Below are 20,308 nucleotides of genomic sequence, written 5' to 3' on the forward strand. Positions count from 1 at the left end.
TTGATTCCTGTCATGCAAAAGGTGCCAGTGGCTCCCATGACGTGAGTGTTCCATGACACGCACGCAGACAGACCTTAGTTGGGGGCAGGAGATCCTCAGATGCTTGCTACCAAGCACCTGTGTGGAGGGTTGGGGGTGATGTGCCAGTGACAAAGGTGGGCCTGGACAGCTGACTGTGAGGAAGACCAGCCTCTGACCCCTCCCAGTTTAGACATGGTGAGAACTTTCTCCTGTTTATTTATTTATTATTAAATCATAGCTGTGTACATTAATGCAATCATGGGGCACCATACACTGGTTTTATATACCATTTGACATATTTTCATCACACTGGTTAACACAGCTTTCCTGGCATTTTCTTAGTTATTGTGTTGAGACATTTACATTCTACATTTAGTAAGTTTCACATGTACCCTTTTAAGATGCACCGTAGGTGTGGTACCACCAATCACCCTCCCTCTACCCTTCCTCCCCCCACCCTCCCCTCCCTCTCCCCCTATTTAGAAATAGAAACACCTTCCCCACTCCCTCTCATATCCCCCTTTCCTTCTTGCTGACAATAGGAAACAAACTTGACCAAAAATCTAAAGCGAAAACTAGGGAAGCAGAGGGAGTGAGGGCCTGACCATGAGGGGCGGAAGCCCGGGTCCTGGGGGGTGGCGGGAATGAGCTGGAGGCTCTGGGGAACCTACCCTGCATCCCTACCCTATCTCCCAGTCTGCAGTGCAGGGTGGTGAGCAAAGGCTCCTCAGCCCTGCAGCTGTGATAGCTGTGACAGCTGTGGCCTCTCCTGATGCAGACTGTGAATCCAGGGAGGTGGTGGCTCCCCAGTACTGTTCAGGTCACTCAAGTTGGAGTTGCAGATTGGGAATCTGCAATTTGGGGAAGATGTCTAAAGGTTACCTTGTTCAACCTCAAATGCAAAAACACCCTCTGCTTTCTTCTGTAAAGGTGATGGACATCTGGTCTCCTCTTGATCCTGGCTGGGATTGGGGGGCTCACTCCCATGCCCAGGTTAGTCAATGCCATTCCTAGGCAGCTCTGACTGGGGGAAGGTCCTTCACAACAATGTGTGCTCTTAATTCCATATTTTGGGACCAACCAAAACAAAGCTAATAATAACTCCCAAATGGAAAAGAGGCGCACAGCTACAGAGCTCTTGGGTATTTTATTCACTATGATTCTTCCTCTTTTTAGGCTGAACACCCCCATATCCTTCCTCTAACCCTGCTAGTGACTGAGTATTTCGGGGGGGGGTGTAGGAGGCCCTCCTCTCACACACAATATGTCAGCGTCCACTCTGGATGGGTCACATGCTGGGACAGGTGCCTCTAACTGTATCCTGTGGGTATCATCTCCTTTATTCTGGCCACTCTGTTCCTACTGATTTGGCCCATGATGCTGCTACCTTTTATGGCATACCATCCAATGCATTGACAGTGATATTGGAGAAGCTCCCAGGATTATGATGTTTTAAGTAGAACTAGGACCCAATCTCTATGGAGTCAAATCATATGAGTGGCTGATGCTTCAAAGAGTCATGGGCAATGCTACAGATAAAAAGTGATTTAGAGACATGGGAGTAGCTTCTATTCTAATCATTCAAGTCACAACCAGGAGTCATCATTGTCACTGCACTGCCCCTCTGGGGACACATCTGGTCTGTAGGCTTCTTGTCCCCACCTGTCACCTCCTCTCCAGCCCCCTTGCTACAACCCATGGTCTCCAGCCTGGACTGGTGCAGCAACCTGCCCTACACGGCACACTTGAACCTAGAGTTAAATTTCCGTGGTACACTTTAAATTATGGTGATCAAAAAAAAAAAAGAAGAAGAAAGAAAAAGAAAAGAATAGAATATACTTACCATTCTTTGAACTTCTTTCAAAAATAATTTAATTAACAATCTTTAAAAATGTTCTGTGCACAACTAAAGCCTCTCACGGCACACAGGTTGGAAACTACTGGCCTATAGGATAACGCCCAACCTCTAATGCAGGGCTGGAAGCCCCTGGCCAAGCGTCTACCTGCCTTTCTCCTCCTTTCCTCCCTTGGGTTCCTGGACCCCCAAGTCTTTGGGGCTCTGCCCCCTGGCGAGCTGCTGCTCCCTGGTCACCCTCCTGTGACTTTCTCACTTGCCCCTTCCTGTGCCTGGACACCCACCCCACCTGAACACACGCTGTCTTTGCATCCCCTCCCCTTGGGAGGCTGAGATTGGGCGCTTGTGGGCCCTGCAGAGTACAGCACCCCCTCTCTCTCGGTCATTTCACATTTTCTTTAGCCAAGAGCAACAACAGGAGGAGTTCCCATTTGCCCTGCCCAGACTAAGCTCATTTGGTCCTGCTCCAAACCCTGTTCACTCATGCATTTATTGATTTATGAAACAATACATATTTATCAAATTCCTGCAATAGGTTATGTATTATAAGAGATTCTTATAATACACAATGGGCACAGAAAGGGACAAAAAAGAAGTCCCTGTCGCTGCACAGCTGATGTCCTCGTGGTGAAATGTCTATTAACAGCGATAGTGGAAAGCGGGGGACGAGATCAAGGCACCAAAGGAGATGGCGGCAGGCTGGGAGCTGCAGCTGGAAACTCACGTGCCAGCGGGGAGGGCGGCCTGCTGTCCCCAGTGGGGAGGGATGGAGGCCCCGAGGTCCTGGAGGAGTTGCCCAGACCTGCAGGATCTCGGAGGGCTGCGCAGAGGGTTGGGGCAGTGTGACTGCCCTCGGGATCCTCCGGCCAGTGTGTAGAAGGGGCCTCGTGGGGAAGGGCCAGAGCAGGGACACCAGGCCGGGAGGCTGGAGCCCTGGTCCAGGGTGGCAGCGGCCAGTATGATGAGAAAGAACCGAGTTTATGACATAGGTACAGAGGAGGACCAGCTGCAGCTGGGTGTTATTATTCTTTTTTTGTTAAATCATAGCTGTGTACGTTAATGCAATCATGTGGTACAATGTGCTGGTTTTATATACCATTTGAAATATTTTCATCGCACTGGTTAACATAGCCTTCATGGCATTTTCTTAGTTATTGTGTTAAGACATTTATAGTCTACATTTAGTACATTTCACATGTACCCTTGTAAGATGCACCGTAGGAGAGGGGGGAGGGTGGGTGGAGGGGGGTAATTGGCGGGACTACACTTAAGATTTTTTCTTTTTTAAGCCGACTTGGTCACATCGCTACAATGATCTAAGTGTAGTGCCCAGATAGTCCACACAGTTGGAGCCTCCCAAAGTCTAGCATGTCTGGCGGATGCTGCGCCCCTCACCCAGCGCTGGGGGTCCCGCCGCTCAGCAGGCACGGCTGTCAGAGGGGCCTCTCCAGGCATCTGGAGGAGCCCAGGCCCGGCCCGGCGCATTCTGGCGTGCGGCCGCTAGAGGGAAGCCGCGCCTTTCCGTGGGCGCGAAGCTCGCGGGAGAGTCTGCTGGAGCCCCCGCAGTCCCTGGCTGCTCAGGGCCACTGCTTAGGGAAGGAGCTGATGATGAGCTCACTACTGATGAACACCCCTCCGTCGGCCCCACTCCTGCCCCAGCCAGAGGGCCCAGGAGGGAGGCTGGACGTGTCCAGCCCTCAGTGGTCCCCTCTGCGGCCTCCTCTTAAACCTGAGAGTGGGGGGGAGACTCACCCAGGTCACTAGAGGCCTTGCCACCCTGGGACCCTCCATCAATGCGGGGCATCCCGGGAGGCTGTGCTCGCGCTGGGTCAGATCAGTGTCCAGAGAAAGTCCCTCTGGCTTGGCTGGACGGAGGCCCAGCAGAAGTCCTGGGGTTTCATCACCAGAGGAGAGCAATAGTCAATAGTCCTGAAAGGCAAACAGCGTTCAGCTTCAGGGCTTCAGGGACTGGTGGGGTTAGGGAGTGACGATTGGCTCTGAAGCAATTATATACCAGTACAACTTGACCTTGAAGAGCCTCACTCCAGAAGGGCACAAGGAAATGTCACATCAATGCTTTGCCTAACATTCACTAGTTGGGAGCCTTATTTGCATGTGTAAATCTGTTCATAATTACATTTGGCAGGGCTTATCTCCCCTGCTGGCCAGCGTCAGCCAGGGGCACCATCTTTGGTCAGCCTGTCCAGGCTGAGCTTCCAGTCTTCTCTGAGATGCGACAGGTTTCCCTGACCCCTTTCCTGAGAGGCTGTGCCCCTGCAGCCCCTGCAGCCCCTGCTCACCCTCCTGCCACCTCCTGCTGGAGGAGCTGGTCCCAAACCGTCTTGCCCAGCCTACCTGTGCTTCCAGGTGAGTCACTGCACCTTCCAAAGGCTCCTTTTTGTCATCTTTAGGATGAGAGTCATCTGCTGTCTTCTGAATGCATCTCAGGGTTGTTTTGAAACACAAAATGTAACATGGGCCATTCCGCCTACCCATGCTCTGGAAACTGCAGAGCATTAGAGGAGAAACTAGAGGGACAGTGAGGGCAAGTGTGATCTACACCTGTAAGGCTGGACCAGGGATGGGTAGTCTGGGAGAGGTATCCCCTGGCGATGTCTGCTTTGAAGGGGACACTCAAGCCTGGGGCTGGGCCTCCTGGAGGAAGCACCACCTGTGGCCAGAGATACGCAGGGGCCGTGGAACCCTTATACCAGGTCTCAGAGCCCAATGTGCCTCTGTGGGGTCTGCAGCAGGGAGAGCCTGCTGGGTGTGAGGGAAGCTTATCAGCGATTTCAGGTAGTCTGTGACACTCACTGATAAGAGAGACACAGGCCTCATCACTGTTCACAACTCCAGAGCAGCCGTGCTGAGAGCTGGGAGGGACAGGCCAGGAACTGGTGGCCAAGAGCTCAGCAACAATGGAAGGGAGAGGGTGTCCTGTCCCTGGTGACCCATAACCCTTACAGGTGATTCTCTTCAGAATAGGGTTTTCGATTTGTCCATGGTTCCAGGGCTCTAGTGCATTTTCCAGCACCAAAACTGTGCACACAAATTTCTTGGAAAGATAAATGTCTTAACCATGACATCACGCCTTCCAGAAAACGAGTTGCTATATTTGGCTAATTTTACAGTACTGACTCCTTCATTGTCTTCTCAATTTTAATCAAAGTAACTTTTTTTCTTACAAAATATGTTACTAGAGAGTAAGACCTTGCTTCACATCGGACCCTCCCATCTGAGGCTGAGTAGAGGAGAAGTGGTCAGGACAGGAGGGAGAGGTAGGTGCTGGGCATTGGGAAAGTGTAAGAGGCAGAGTCTTGGAGACCCTGGCCACATGGCGTGGGACTCAGATGGATGGTCTAGAAGTACAGCTTTGAAAGGGGAGGGATGGCCAAGGGGTAGTAACACCCCATGAAGCCTGTGAGTTGCAGCACAGAATTCTCACCTGTGGCAATAAAAGATGCCAACAGGAAGGGAAGACACAGGGAAAATATATATGGGACCAGAGGGTTTGTGAGAATGGCAAGATGACCAAGGCTGTGGGAGTCATTTCTAGGCCTAAGACCCTCTGACCTTTATTTTTTCCCTTTTCTCAGGGAGCAGGTAGGATTGGCTGCTGGAACTCATGTCTGATGCAGTTAATGAGGCGATGGGGGTGTCAGGCAGTGAGGCAAGGAGACAGTCTCTTCTGGTACTTTCTAGTAGTTCAGATAAGACTCTTGCTATGGCAGTTTGAGTGGATGGCTGGCAGGGAGGAATGGTACAGAGTAGCATTGGCTACTCCAGACCAGCCTGGGGAGGGGAGGAGGTGCAGGACAGGGGAGGTGGACCCAGGCTTTGGAGGTTCCACATCAAGCAGTTGTGTGGCCTGCTCTCTATCTCTCTGAGCTCCTGCCCAAGGTCCAGCCCTGCCACCTGAATTCCTGCAGGCTCATGTCAGTCCTGAGAAGTCTTCCAAAGGAGTCTGGGTAGGGAATCAGCTATGCAGCTATACAGATGTTACCAGAATTTCTTTCTTCAGTAGGTCCTTGGTCTTGGGGATTTGAAGAATGAGCCCACAGACCACAAATCAGTGATAGGATAGGATTTGATTAGACAGAAAAGAATACAGAAGGAGTAAAAAAGCATCAGAGCTTCTGGCAAGGGGGAGGACCTAAGTTGGAAGTCTCTCACACTTGGGGCCTTTGTCATATCCATTAGGGTTTGCTTTATGAATTGAGAAGATTTCTGGTAGGGTGCATAAACGTTAATTATCGAAATCTGTTCATGTTGGGTGTTTCTCTTCACAAATATGTAGTGATCATCCTTATCTTTCTTTATCTTTGTTTGTTTAAAGCCAATTCCTCTGCAACTAAAATTGCAACCCCTGCCTTTTTCTGGTTTCCATTTGCCTGTATTATAGAAGTCCGTCCCTTCACTCTAAGTCTATTTTTATCCTTTAAGGTAAGGTGAGATTCTTTTATACAGCATATATCTGGTCTGAGTTGATGTATCCAGTCAGCCAGCCTGTACCTTTTTAGAGGAAAATTTAAACCATTCACATTAATTGAGAGAATTGATAAGCTTGGTTGTATTCTGAGGGCTCATGATTTTTGGATATCCAGTGGACATTTTACTCCTTTCACCACTGTGGAAGTTGGGTTTTGCTCAAAAATTTCTGTGTGAGTTTACTTTGGAGGTAGAGCATTGCGCTGGTCATTGTGGAGGTTGGGTCTGAAAATATCCTGGAGAGCTGAATGGTCAACAGGTATAAGAAAAGATGCTCAGCATCACTAATCTTGAGGAAAAAAACCTAAAACCACAATGAGTTATCACTTTACTTGTTAAAATGGCTGTTATCAAAAAGGTGAAAGATAGCAAGTGTTGGTGAGGGAATAGAGGAAAGGGAACCCTTGCACATTGTTGGTGAGAATTGGTTCAATAATTATGGAAAACAATATGGAGTTCTGTTTAATTTTTCCTTGAAAAATTAAAAATAGAACTACTGGGGCGGCGCCTGTGGCTCAGTCAGTAAGGCACCGGCCCCATATACCGAGGGTAGCGGGTTCAAACCCGGCCCCAGCCGAACTGCAACAAAAAAATAGCCGGGCGTTGTGGCGGGCTCCTGTAGTCCCAGCTACTTGGGAGGCTGAGGCAAGAGAATCACTTAAGACCAGGAGTTGGAGGTTGCGGTGAGCTGTGTGATGCCATGGCACTCTACCGAGGGCCATAAAGTAAAACTCTGTCTCTACAAAAAAAAAAAAAAAATAGAACTACTATATGATCCAATAATCCCACCACTTGGGTCATATCCAAAGGAAAGGATGTAAGTATGTCAAAGAGACCCCTGCACTTCGTGTTTCTTTTGTCATTTTTGCTGTTGTTGTAGTTGTCATTGTTTGGCAGGCCCGGGCTAGGTTTGAACCTGCCAGCTCTAGTGTATGTGTCTGGTGCCCTACACACTGAGCCACAGGTGCTCAGCCATGCACTTCGTGTTTCTTACAGCATCATTCACAATAGCCAAGTTATGGAATCAACCTAACTCCACTGATGGATAAACAGACAAAAAAATTAAATGACCAAGGCAAAAAAAACCCTCAATCAATGGAGGTCTATAAGCCAAAGTTGAGGACTGTGCCCAGGAAAAACACAGCCCACTTTCAGTGTTTAAAACAAAAAGCAAGGCTGCAGGGAGCTGATGAGGCAAAATTATTACATTCTCAGGAGATGCAAGAAATCTACATTTTACATAAAATAAGGGAGTGGAGGAAGCATCAATTACATAGATGCCCCGTGGTAGATTGGAGAATGTCTGATTCTGTCCTGTCTCCCGTTACCTGTGAGATAAACCTGTCACTCATTACAGGTGGGATGGGACCTTAGTGTTAGGTGCTAAATGGTAATTACCATTTGCCTGTCCTTGCTTATTGGAGGTCAGCAAGGAATTTCCTGAGCGAGTGATCTGTGGGACCAGCTCGTCAGAGGAATCTGAAGCCTTTACCTTCTATTTTACATGAGGAGTTGAGAGGGTGGTCCTGTGACTTAATTTCCTTTTTAAACACAATGGAATACTATTCCACCATAAAAGGGGAGATTTTGTCATCTGTGACAGCATGAACAAACCTGGTGGGGATGATGTCAAGTGAAATAAGCCAGTGACAGAAAGATAAATAGCACATGACTCACCATGTGGAATCTAGACAAGCTGACTTTGTTGAGCAGAAAGTGGAAAGGTGTCATGAGATGGGGAGCTGGCTGGCCCTGCTCAATAAGCAGTTACAAGACTGGAGCCCCCAGTCTCTGATAAAATAGGAGCCACTGAGAAACCAGCCCAAACCAGCTGGCACCCAGATGGCCATGGAAAAGTGACGTTAGGGCACCCTCACTGATCATTATCTCCTGCTTAGAATGCATCAGGTGCTAAAAGAAATTCCCACCAGCACGAGGACAGTTTACAGATGCCATGACACCTCCCAGAAGTTACCGTCAGAAAAAGAAGAAATGCTTGTTTGGGGGAACTGCCCACTTCTTTCCCAGAAATCTTATGAATAATCCTCCCTCTGCTTCAAATAAAATTAAACAAAAGGCATAAAATAAGGTCCCAGAAACTCACCAGGTGCTACTCTCTGTTGCTCTGAGAGATAGGCAGCTCCTTTTTTCTTTTCTTACTTCAGTAAACTTGCTTTTGCTTTACTCTGTTGTCACACTTTTGAATTCTTTTCTATTCAAAGCCAAGAACCCACTGGGACTTCAAATGGACCCCAGATTTGAGGTCCACATTTCTGTACAAGTTAGTAGAGTCTTGGGTGGGAGGTTGGTAAGATGGCAAAGGATACACAATTTCATTCAGACAAGAGGAATAAATTCAAGAGATCTGTTGTACAACATGGTGAATATGGTTAAAAATGCACTATGTACATGAAAAATTGCTAAAGGAATACATTTTAAATGTTCTCGCTGCAAAATATAACTAATGAGGTAGTGGATATGTTAATGAGTTTGAGTTAGTCTTTCCACAATGTATACATATTTCAAAACACCATAAATATATACAATTTTTATCTGTCAATTAAAACAAATAAAATTTTAAAAAGAATTTATAGCAATTTACTCTCATAAGGACAGCACATGGGAGTTCCTATTTCTCCTCATCTGCACTAACAGTTGGTATTGTCAGACTTTTTTCCCCCATTTGATGAGTATAAAATTTTATTGCATTATTTTAATGTGCCGCTCTCTAGTTACTAGAAAGTTTCAGCATCTTTTCATATACAGATTTTTTTCATATACCTCCATGGTTGACCAGCTCCCTACATTGACCACCTCCCTAAGTTGGCCTAACATGGTCATGGTGTTGACCAGACATGCACCTCATGTACTCAATGGAAGACTGGCCTCTGTATATTGACCACCCAGGTAAGTTGTATCTTGGCCACTTGGACTGTGACACATAATACTAACTTACCCTCTATAACTTGGCCACTTGAGTCCACTCTATACCAAAGAGTAGCAGGTGTGGGCTTTGCCCCTTAACTGTATTATTTTTTCTTTAGTATAAGTTCTCTTTTCATGTTTTATTATTACCACATGTTGGATTAGGCCTCATGTCCTATTGTTTATCACATCTTGTGGAAGATCGTTTTAATGCGAAGGACTAGTTTGAATTGTAGGTATGTCCTACAATTACTGAAAAATTTTACAGTTCATCGAGACATGGTGGCCCGAATGAAAGAACTCAAAGACCTAACACTGAAGGGAAAGGTTGATCTACATTTTCTGGAAAGCAGGAGCCAAAGAAAAACAGCAGAACACTTTGGTATTAGCAAGACCACAGTCAGCAACACCCAAAAATGTAAACATGAGTAGTTGGAGAGATACAGTAAGAAAAGTGGAGATCCATGGCAGAAAAGAAGGAAAACTTCCCTCCATGAGATCAGTGAGGCAGCATTCAGCTGGCTCAAACTAAAGAGGGCAATAAATCCCAGTATTTCAGGCTAATGATCCAAGAAGTTGCTAAAAATTTGCACAGGAGTTTGAGGTGGTAGAATTCTAACCATCAAGTGGTTGACTTGAGAAATTTAAACTACAACATGAGATCTCCCAGAATGTCTTGCATGGTGAATCCAATGAAGTTGTGGAAGAGTTCATCAAAAAGTTCTCTGACTTTGACAGAGGTGTCAAAGATGACAATATTTTTAATTCAATATTGACAAGCTGACAGGTGCAGACTCTATTTCAAGGTAGTGCCTGATAGGAGCCTCATCCTAAAGGGTGACAAATGTAAGAGTAGAAAACTTTCCAAAGAACATTTCACAGTTCTGCTTTGCAATAACTCAACTGGAGAGAAACTAAAGCCCTTGGTGACTGGTTAATCAGCAAAATTCACATTCAAGAACCTGAAGCCCAAAGACCTCCCCATCACTTATAGATCAAACAAATGCACATGGATGACTGGTGCCCTTTTTGAGGAGTGGACAAAGGGTATTGACTAAGAAATGAAGAAGAAATGGTCTATTCCATTGACAGTAGACAGCTGTCCTAGCCACCTGCAAGTGAATCATCTCACAAACATGACACTGAAATTTCTACCTCTCAACACAATCTCAAAAATCCAACCTCTTGACCAGGGCATGATCAAAAACATTTAAAATGCACTACCGAGCCCAGCTCCAGCAGTGGGTTGTTACTAAACACACACCTGTGGTCTGCCTGTGGAAACAAGTGTGCCTGCCGTGTCCGCTGACATTCCACCTGCTGTCCTCATCAGCTCTGCTTGGAATAAAGCTCAGCCAGAAATAATACAGAAGTGTGTAGAGAAAGTTGGATTCATCACAACAAAAGAGCATAATGTTTTGGCCCCATCAGGTAGTCCATCTCCTATGGCAGAATTCAGAGTAGATTTTGAAGGTTTTGTTGCAATGGGTGATGAGGTGGCAATGAATTTGTCATAATAAACCTGACCCAGAAGCAATTTTCCAAGCAATATCGACTGAAGGGCTGACCAGTCCAAAAGTGCAGGAAGTAGCTGATGAAGTGGAAGAAGCAAGTGAGGGCGACACAGAAATTGCAGAGACTCCAAAGGGAGAAGAATATCAGGCATATGAGAATGCGGTTGAGGTTATTTGCTGTGGAAAAGTGCCCAGGTTTGCAGAGTGGTGTAGCCAGCTTTGAGAGGGTTTTCTCCACTTACATTTGTGATAAGAATAAGAAACAGACCAAGATTGACTGTTTTCAGGAAGTGAGATTAAACCATGAGAAAACAGTAAATCTATTGATTTTATATGATACTGTGTGTATGATTTTACTGTGTTTTGATCATGCATGATTTTGTATGATATCCTCTGATAAAAAGCTGTACAAGTCATCTTGGGCCACACATTAAATATACAAACACTAATGAAAGCTGATTAGCAAAGAAAAAAAAAACAGTGTATACATACTTTTCATGATCTCTGAAACCACAGATAAGCGAAATAGTCCTCAGAAAATCAGCATGCAGGTATATTTCAGGGTTAAAATTTGCTGGATCAGGGGCGGCGCCTGTGGCTCAGTGAGTAGGGCGCCAGCCCCATATGCCAAGGGTGGTGGGTTCGGACCCAGCCTCAGCCAAACTGCAACAGAAAAATAGCCGGGCGTTGTGGTGCGCACCTGTACTCCCAGCTGCTCAGGAGGCTGAGGCAAGAGAATCGCGTAAGCCCAAGAGTTAGAGGTTGCTGTGAGCCATGTGACACCACGGCACTCTATCCGAGGGCGGTACAGTGAGACTCTGCCTCTACAAAAAAAAAAAAATTTGGTGGATTATAGGATATGTACATCTTTAAATTTATTAGGTAACACCAAATGGTGTTCTAAGGAGCCATACCGGTAGCAGGACTTCAATGTCCTGGTTACTTTGTGTAGCATTTGCTATTGTCAGATTTTAAAACTTTAAGTATGTTTGTAGGTATAAAAAGACATTTAATTGAAGCTTTATTTTAAAATCTAAAAATAGAAATAAACTGTCCTAACCCACCCACTGTCCAGTTGTTAGCCTAAGAGCTGAAGTTAATAAAAGGAAAAATAGATCTGAAAATATTTTATAAATTGCACAATTCTCCACGTACGGAAGATGTTGTCATCATCAGCAAATAAAGAAGAGCTTGAAGCATTCATAGGCAATGAGAGTTGAATGATTCACAACCGCTCAGGCCAGAGTAAGGGCGTCCTGTGTCAGGGCAGTGCTGACACCTGAACCCACCTTCTCAATGGAGAGATCGGGAGTGGGTTGATGCTGCAGAACTGGGATCAAGACTAAGTGTGATGATTCTGGAACAAGTGCCCTTGTCTTTGTATGTCAATCAGAAAATCATTGAAAAACTCAGAACTGCATTTCAGGAATTTGACTGCAAACATTTCAGAGATGTATATTCAGTGCCCAAGTAATCCCCAGCATGCCTTCACCATGAAGGGACACAAATCTGAGTTACGACTGCTGACTCGACCATTTTCCACATGTCTGTGCTCTATTTTTCTATTTTTTTCTTTCTTTCCTCCAACTTTTAATTGATGTCAGGACAGTCCCTCCCTCCACCCTGTGTGTTCTTGTTTTTTTTTTTTTTTTTTTTTGTAGAGACAGAGTCTCACTTTATGGCCCTCGGTAGAGTGCCATGGCCTCACACAGCTCACAGCAACCTCCAACTCCTGGGCTTAAGCGATTCTCTTGCCTCAGCCTCCCGAGTAGCTGGGACTACAGGCGTCCGCCACAACGCCCGGCTATTTTTGGGTTGCAGTTTGGCCGGGGCCGGGTTTGAACCCGCCACCCTCGGTATATGGGGTCGGCGCCTTACCGACTGAGCCACAGGCGCCGCCCTCACCCTGTGTGTTCTTGATCTGACAATCTATATACCTGAACATTCTGCAAGTGCAGAGGTGATTTTGCATTTTTTGCAAATCAGCTGGGCTTGAACGATGGGGATTTTTGCCTAATAATTCTCAGTTGGTTTAAATCGCCCCTGGGTGTGAAGGTACAATGTTGATTTCAGCAAAGTGCTCCTAGACAGCCAGAACTGGAGATTTAGCTTTGAGATGTACTCAGGAAGAGAAGATAAGGGCTTTGTTCAGGTCTCTGCTGTTGGTATCATCCAGACAGCCAGACAGTCAGTCGTATTTTACAGGAAGAGCTCAGGGCACTGTGTGAATAAATGCATACAAAATTGGATCGGTGCATACGTGGAATGTTGAAGTTAACCCCAAACCAGCAAGTCAGCCGTCCCTGAAACATATATCAGGCTTCTGGAGCTCTACGTGCCTTGGTGTGTGCAAACAGCATGTAGTTCACAAGGAGGCATGGGCATGGACCATGCAGTCTGACTGGAGACTTTTCTTAGTCCTTCACGTATCTGTGAATGTCCCAAAAATACTTATTGAGCATCTATTAAGTGTCAGGCATGGTGCCAAGGACTGGAGATAAAATGGCGAAACAAAATGACCTTGTTCCTGCCTTCCTATAGCATAGCCCTGGAGAGGAGGTATTAGACCAGGGGCATCTGGCGCACCAAGGTCCAGACAGGCTCAGAGATCAATTAAGGTGAGGGCAGAGAGTGACCGTGGATTTGATAGTGTAGAACTCCTGGGTGGCAGTTTCCTGGGTATGGTGGTGTCTGGAGTTACACTGCAGGGTCCCAGAGATGACTGGGAGGCGATATGGTCTGGATTTTCTTCCGAGCAGTGAGGAACCACTGCAGATGGTAAGAGTGTGTCACCTGCTCGGGTCTTGCCATTTACGCAGTACAAGGACAACAGGTTGTGGGGCAGTGAATCAAAAGACACCATGGAGAATCATGAGGCACCACCGCTCAAGATGAGGATGTACCATCACAATAAAAATAAAACAAGAAGTATCAAAGTGAAATGTCAGAGATATCAACTATCAAACTTAGTTTGTAAGGAAATTGGACATTTCCAATACTTATACTTAATAACCTAATAAATCAGGGTTAACTCATCCTGCAGTGTCATTGTGAAGGGTCAGTGGGTGAGTATATGCCACCATGCCTGGCATTTACTATCTGCCAGGAAGTCGTAGATGGCCGTGGTGATAAAAGAAAAAGGCTGTGGCATAATCTTCCTTTGAGAAGGGGTTCTTTCTTTCTTTTTTTCTTTTTAACTTGTAGATTAAAATGAGGGTACAAATGATTAGGTTATGCTGTTTGCATTTTCTAGGTAAAGTTCATGTTGTAGTTGAGTCTTTCACCCAGGGAGTGTGCTATACATTGTGCCCATTAGGTGAGAGCACAGCAATCCTCCCCCCCTCCCCTCTCTTCCTCCCCCCACTTGAACTTAATTGTGTCTTTCTCTTTAGCCATATTGTTGTTTATTTATTGCTTTCAATACATTATTGTAACACTTTACTAAGGAGAATGTTCTCCAATTCTATCCAGGTTAATACAAAAGATGTAAAGTCTGAATCATATTCCATGGTATACATATATCACGGTTTATTAATCCAGTCATGGGTTGATGGGCACTTGGGTTGATTCTACATGTTGGCCACATGAATTGAGCTGTGATATACATTCTAGTGCAAATGATCTAACCTAGTAATGGGAAGGTGAAGTCAAATGGAAGGTGAGAAGGGTTTATTTCTTTAAAAAGTGATTGTTGTGGACTAAATTGGGTCTCCGAAAAAGACCCTTTGTACTTGTGAACATGATCTTATTTGGAGATAGGACTTTTGCAGATGTTAGTTACCAAATTAGGCTGACATCTGTGAGGTTAGAGGGCCCAATCCAGTAATTAGTGTCCTTACGAAAAGAGAGAATTTTCGACACTGAGACACAGACACTTGGAAAACACTAGATGTTGATGGAGAAAGAACAATTTCTGTGAACTTAGTGATGTGTCTAAAAGCTAAGGAAAGCCAAGGATTGCTGCCAACCAGCAAAAGCCAGAAAAAGATAAAGAAGAATCCTGCCCTAAATCCTTCAGAGGGAGCACGGCCCCACTGACACCTCTTAATATATTCCTCTTCTTTCAAGCTACCCAGTTTGTGGTACCTTGTTGTGGTGGCCCTAGGAAACTAAAACAGTGATTGTGTGGCCCTGTGCTTCTAAACAGAAAATAAAAACTCAATAAATCATTTGAGTGCATCATTTGAGAAGCTGGGGGCATCTAAGATGAAGGGGGGAAAACCTGGTCTATATATACAGAAAGAAAGAAAAGAAACAGAAAAATCCCAACAGAACATGTGGAGTGTAGCAAAATCAACATTTGAGATATTTTTCCATCGTGTAGTTACTTAACTGAAATTTTCTTGGGCTTTGGAGTCACGTAGGTTTAGGATTCTGCACTCATCCCTGGAGGCCTCAGGCAAATCACCTAAATCATGTGACCTCAGCCTCCTGGGCGCCCATCTTCGGGTTTGTTGGGCAGAGTCAATGAACCGATTCTTGTGGTAAGTGCAGGGTGCTGCCATGTCTGTGGATATGATGCAATCAGTTCCTCACATCTATTCCCCCAAAGCACAATCTGTCCCCAACAAAATCAGAACACCTCCCAACACTTGAAGAGCAGATGTTCATGCAGGTAGATAAAGCCGACTGAGAGACACCTGAGTTTGATAGAAAGGAGAAAGATGCATCCTGCTCAGAGCAAAAGCAATCCAGGGAGTGTGAAGATGCTCCCCTGGCATCCACCTTGGACAGACACAGCAGGACACGCTTCCCACCATGAAGATATTCTTTATTTGATTTTTATCACCTTTCAAAGAAAGAGTGGTTCCTGTCAGCAAATATATCCTAAAAGGAGTAACTTTTTTTAAATGAAAGACAGGAAAGTTTGCCTTAGGAGAAGGTATAATAGAAGCTTAGTAAAGGATAAGCAGGTTCCTATCAAGAAAGAAAAATAGTACCATTACTTGGTTAAACTAATCATAAAAACACACTATTTTGTTTGTTCTCAACCTAGTTATTTATAAAAGAGAAGCCGGTTAGCCTTTTTCTTTTTAGTGACTAAACTGACACATTTGTGTATCTGACCACCCTGGCAGTACATAACTCAAGGGAGTGAGAAGCAAGGCTTCTGACTCTAGCTCTGAGGAAGGTACTGGGTAGAAGCTCCAGCCTGCGACCCTGGGTAGACAGGGAGTAGCGTCAGGTGCTACAGCCACACAGAAACGGGGGACGTGGCTCCAGCTCTGTCAGGTGCTACAGCCACACAGAAACGGGGGGCGTGGCTCCAGCTCTGTCAGGTGCTACAGCCACACAGAAACGGGGGGCGTGGCTCCAGCTCTGTCAGGTGCTACAGCCACACAGAAACGGGGGGCGTGGCTCCAGCTCTGTCAGGTGCTACAGCCACACAGAAACGGGGGGCGTGGCTCCAGCTCTGTCTGGGCCACCGATGCGACTGCGATTCTTCCAGGGTCCTTCTCTGGTCTGGGCAGCTTTAGCGCTGATGATCTGGCAGGATCGTGGTCACTGGGATTGGGTATTCCAAGGCACCGCAGTCATCTGACAGGAATACCAAATCCTGGAAAAGATGTGCAACATCCGGGGAAGTTCCTGAAGATTGCTATGGCTCACAGAGGCAAATAGAGGATGCCTGTTACGCTTAACGGCCATTCTTATCCCCTTTGCGTGAAAACCTCCCATCTCTCACTCTCCTAAGAAGAGTGAGTCACTTTCTTTACGTTCCCCTAGGGTCTCTTGCTTTATAATTAGTATTATTTCCTGGGTCCATGCATATACCAGTTGACCAGATGGACACACAGATGGATGGGCAAGAAAGTCAGGGAATGAATGAATCTTAATTGCTGAGCAGCAACTCCAGCCAGGCTTTGGGAATGCGGTGAGGAGCAGCAGGGTCCCGCCTTCGGGCACCTCAGAGTCCACACCAGAGTCCACGCCACCAATTACCTCATGATAATGTGATCAACTTCCCATCTCTCCTCCACAGACTGGGGAAGGGAGCAGGGACGGGGCATGGGTCGGAAATGTACAGCTAGTCATTAAAGTTTCTCGGGGACTTATTCTTGGCCAGGTAGGATGCTAGGTATTCTGCTTATCCCTGTTAGGTTTCTTAGGATCAAGGAAGGTAGTACAGTGCCTGGCACAAGATGGCTCCGATTATGTCTCCTGTTTAGGAGTGAGAAAATGTGCCACAAAGCTATAAAGGGTCACTGATATGGTGTGAATGTGTCCCCTGAAAGTTCATGAATTGGAAACTGAATCCCTCTGTCTTCATGATGTAGTAATGTGTGATCTGCCGTAATGAATGGTTTAATGGATTAATGAGGTCCCTGGCTCCTATGAGAGGATTAATGTCACTATCCCTGGAGTAGGATCCTTATTTCAGGGGTGGCTTTGATTTACAAGCAAGCAATCTCTGGCTCTCCTACCCCTCCCCATGCGATGCCTCCACCAAGGCCCTTGGCCAGATGCCAGCACCATGCTTAGACTTCCCAGCCTCCAGAACTGTGAATTAAATAAACTTCTCTTTTAAACTCAATTACCCAGTCTGTGGTATTGTGTTACAGCAGCAGAAAACAGACTAAGACAGCCTTCCCATCTGGGAGGCAGGCTCAGTGCTATGTGAGCTGAAGTCTGCACCTCGTATCACATTAACTCTACTTCCCTCATCTCAACTGCTGCTGATTCTCTCTCTCCCCTCTCCTTCCAGAATCATCCTGTCACAAAGCATAATCCCCACCCCCAGAAATCTCTTCTGACCTGCCCCTCTGGCTCCAAGGGGGTCTGTCTGTGTGGCTGTGTGTGGCCTTGGGGCAGGGCTCCAGCATCAGTGTACGGCCCCTGGAAGTGGGGGGCCTTGTTCCCAACCAACTACGCGACAGGGTGACTGTGGCTGGGAAGGGCTTTGTGAACTGGCAGTTCCTCCCCAACATTCCTGTTCCTCTTTCTGCTTCCCCTCTCTGAAAAGCTCAGAAGATCTCAGCTGACAGCAAGTTCAAAGGAATTCGCAGCGGCATCACTTACCCTCCTGCAGTACAAGTTCATGATGGTGTACAGCTTCCTCACTTTCTCCTTCAGAGCATCAGCCTGGGCCATTTTCCAGCACTGGGGAGAGGCCACAAAATCCCGCAGCTTGGCCAGCACACAGTAGTTCTGGGAGTGGGCAGCAGGAAGGAGCTTGTGGGAGAAGTCAGTAGCCAGGGGACAGGAGCTGGGCTTCACCAGCTTTCTCCCACCCCCATGCCCTGCAACCACAGCAGAGGTTCAGACTGGAGTTCCCTCCACCCCCACCCCAGGACTCCCAGCAGGCAGAACCCTCTTACATGTATGTCCAGATACAGCTTGGGCAGGTATCTCACACATGGCTCCTGTGGAAAGGGATACAGGCTGCCGGGAGGCCTGCAGGACACACCTGGATACTGGAGGCTCCCTGCCCACCCTCTCAACAGCCAGACCAGCCCAGATCCCTGAGATCTTTCTTTCTTAAAGCCACAGCATACACAGTACTTCCTTGTACCCTGTCATGATCTGCCAAAAATAGGCAACTGTTATTATAAAATACAACTTTTAGAGCTCAAACTTTATGTTACTTACTATGAGTTAGGGGACTGTTTTAAACACACACACACACACAAACATATATCCATCCATATATGCATACACATTAAGTTCTATAATTGTAATATATAAATACTATAGTAATATGAAAGTATATGTAGTATATATGAACATATGTAAAACAGTTCTATAACTAGTTATATGATTGTTCTATAAGTTAGTGTTATAGATAATTACATATAAATAAGTATATATCATGTGTAATTATATATATTGGTTATTAGCAGTTCCATAGCTACAATATAGATATGGAAATACACAGTATACAATATAGCAATATAAAATGCACATATATGCATACTTTTATGCATTCACATGTGACAAATTGGGGTATAAGTCTGACCTACGTATGACAAAATGTTAAAAAAGAATGTCGTTTAATGTCATTAAAAAGCTGTAAAACTGCTTGTTTTGTTTGATCTAAATTTTGTTTACACACATATGTATTTTAACACCTATGAGTAGACAGAAAGCTGAAATTCCATCTCCCAGAATGTTACAGCAACAGTTACCTCTAGGTGGTAGCATTACAAGCAATCTTTGTCCTCTGCATCTTTTCCAAACATTCTACAAAGTCATTACTTCTATAATTAGGCAAAAGAACCCAAGTGGAACCCACTTAACTTTTAAGAAGAAAATATAAAGAGGGTGTAAGGATATTGTCAACCCTAACATTTGAGAAACGTTATGTTCTGTCGAGCATCTGCAAGCGGTTAAGACACACTTTTTAAGTTTTTAGCGATGTGGAATGCATTCTGTTCTACAGATGAGCAGTCAGAGCCCCTCTGCAGCCCGGCTCTGAGGCCCCAGGTCTTCCTCTTCAGACATGGCTCACAGCAGCAGCAGCTGCTTGGGGCTGTTCCCTGGCTCAGGCCTCCACTCCTGCAGGCCACCCCATGGGGAGGAGCATTTTTGTCATCTCAGTTTATAGACAAGGAAACTGAGACACAGAGCCTGGGGAATATGTCTCCCCCAGAAGGTAAACAGGGGGAGGCCAGCTCTGGCAGCCACGCCCTCTTGGAAAGTGATGAAGATGGACAGGATTCTTTGGCTCTTTAATTCTGAAGTTATAGACTCTGGGGAAAGCCTTCTTTTTTGTTTTTGTTTTTGTTTTGTTTTTCTTTTGTTACATTTTACAACAGCAGATCATCTGATACAATTAAACAGTATTTGCTAGAAACTTACAAAAATTGTGATGTCTTTGATCACAATACCCTCGAGATTAACATGTACTAGAAAAGAAAAAGAGCCTTTCTTCTTCTTCTTTTCTGGTTCTCAAGGCAAGGTTTTGAAACACTGGGTCCCCTTTGCACCTCCCGTCGGGCGCGGGGGACACTCACCTGGGACTCTGCGGCCAGCAGTCTCTGAAAGTCCCCGGTGACCTCCCGGCTCAGGGACAGCATCCGGGAGTAGCAGGTGGGGGGCGCGGGCCAGGCAGGGGGCGCGGCCAGCAGCAGCAGCAGCAGCGCGGATCTCACCAGCGTCCAGGCCATGCTCATGGTGCCTGCGCGCAGCCCCGCCACCGCGCTCCTTTAAGCAGAGGCTGGGGGTGGTCCGGGGGGGGGCTCCACGCCCCCTTTTCCTGTGCGGGAGGGTGGGGGGGAGGGCCAGCACCGGGCGAGGATAGGAGAGAGCGGCCAAGCGGGAGCACTGGATCCCTTCCCACCCATGTGGACAGGAGGGGCTGTCCCGGGGAGGGGGTACCCTGGCAGAAAGCAGGTTCTGCCTCCCGGGCACTTTCAGCCAGACGTTGCTTTCTCTGCGGGGACTTTTCCTGGAATGGAGAAGGGCTGAGGACACCAGGAAGACAGGCCCCTGGAAGGAATGAGGGCTGTTTGTAAACCTGGCTGATCTTCAGGAGCTGAACTGGGAGCCCAAAGTGACTGGACAG

At 46.4% G+C, this 20,308-nt stretch overlaps 1 protein-coding gene across 2 annotated transcripts; it reads right to left on the reverse strand.

Annotated features, from left to right (window-relative positions):
* Positions 1-15,557: 15,557 nt before the first annotated feature.
* Positions 15,558-20,214, reverse strand: CYTL1 (cytokine like 1). 2 transcript variants are annotated; one of them, XM_053567435.1, is made up of 5 exons: positions 20,122-20,214; positions 19,758-19,947; positions 18,123-18,167; positions 17,824-17,952; positions 15,558-16,360 (listed from the first exon to the last, which is right to left on the reverse strand). In XM_053567435.1, the coding sequence occupies exons 2-5, from the start codon at positions 19,914-19,916 to the stop codon at positions 16,277-16,279; spliced, it is 417 nt and encodes a 138-aa protein (XP_053423410.1). In that variant the 5' UTR covers positions 19,917-19,947; positions 20,122-20,214; the 3' UTR covers positions 15,558-16,276. The 2 variants fall into 2 exon arrangements, with proteins under 2 accessions (XP_053423410.1, XP_053423409.1); XM_053567434.1 differs by lacking the exon at positions 20,122-20,214 and having other exon boundaries at positions 17,824-17,976; positions 19,758-19,990.
* Between the last annotated feature and the right edge of the window lie 94 nt (positions 20,215-20,308).

The sequence above is a fragment of the Nycticebus coucang genome, chromosome 17 (genome assembly GCF_027406575.1).
Source record: "Nycticebus coucang isolate mNycCou1 chromosome 17, mNycCou1.pri, whole genome shotgun sequence".
Lineage (NCBI taxonomy): Eukaryota > Metazoa > Chordata > Mammalia > Primates > Lorisidae > Nycticebus > Nycticebus coucang.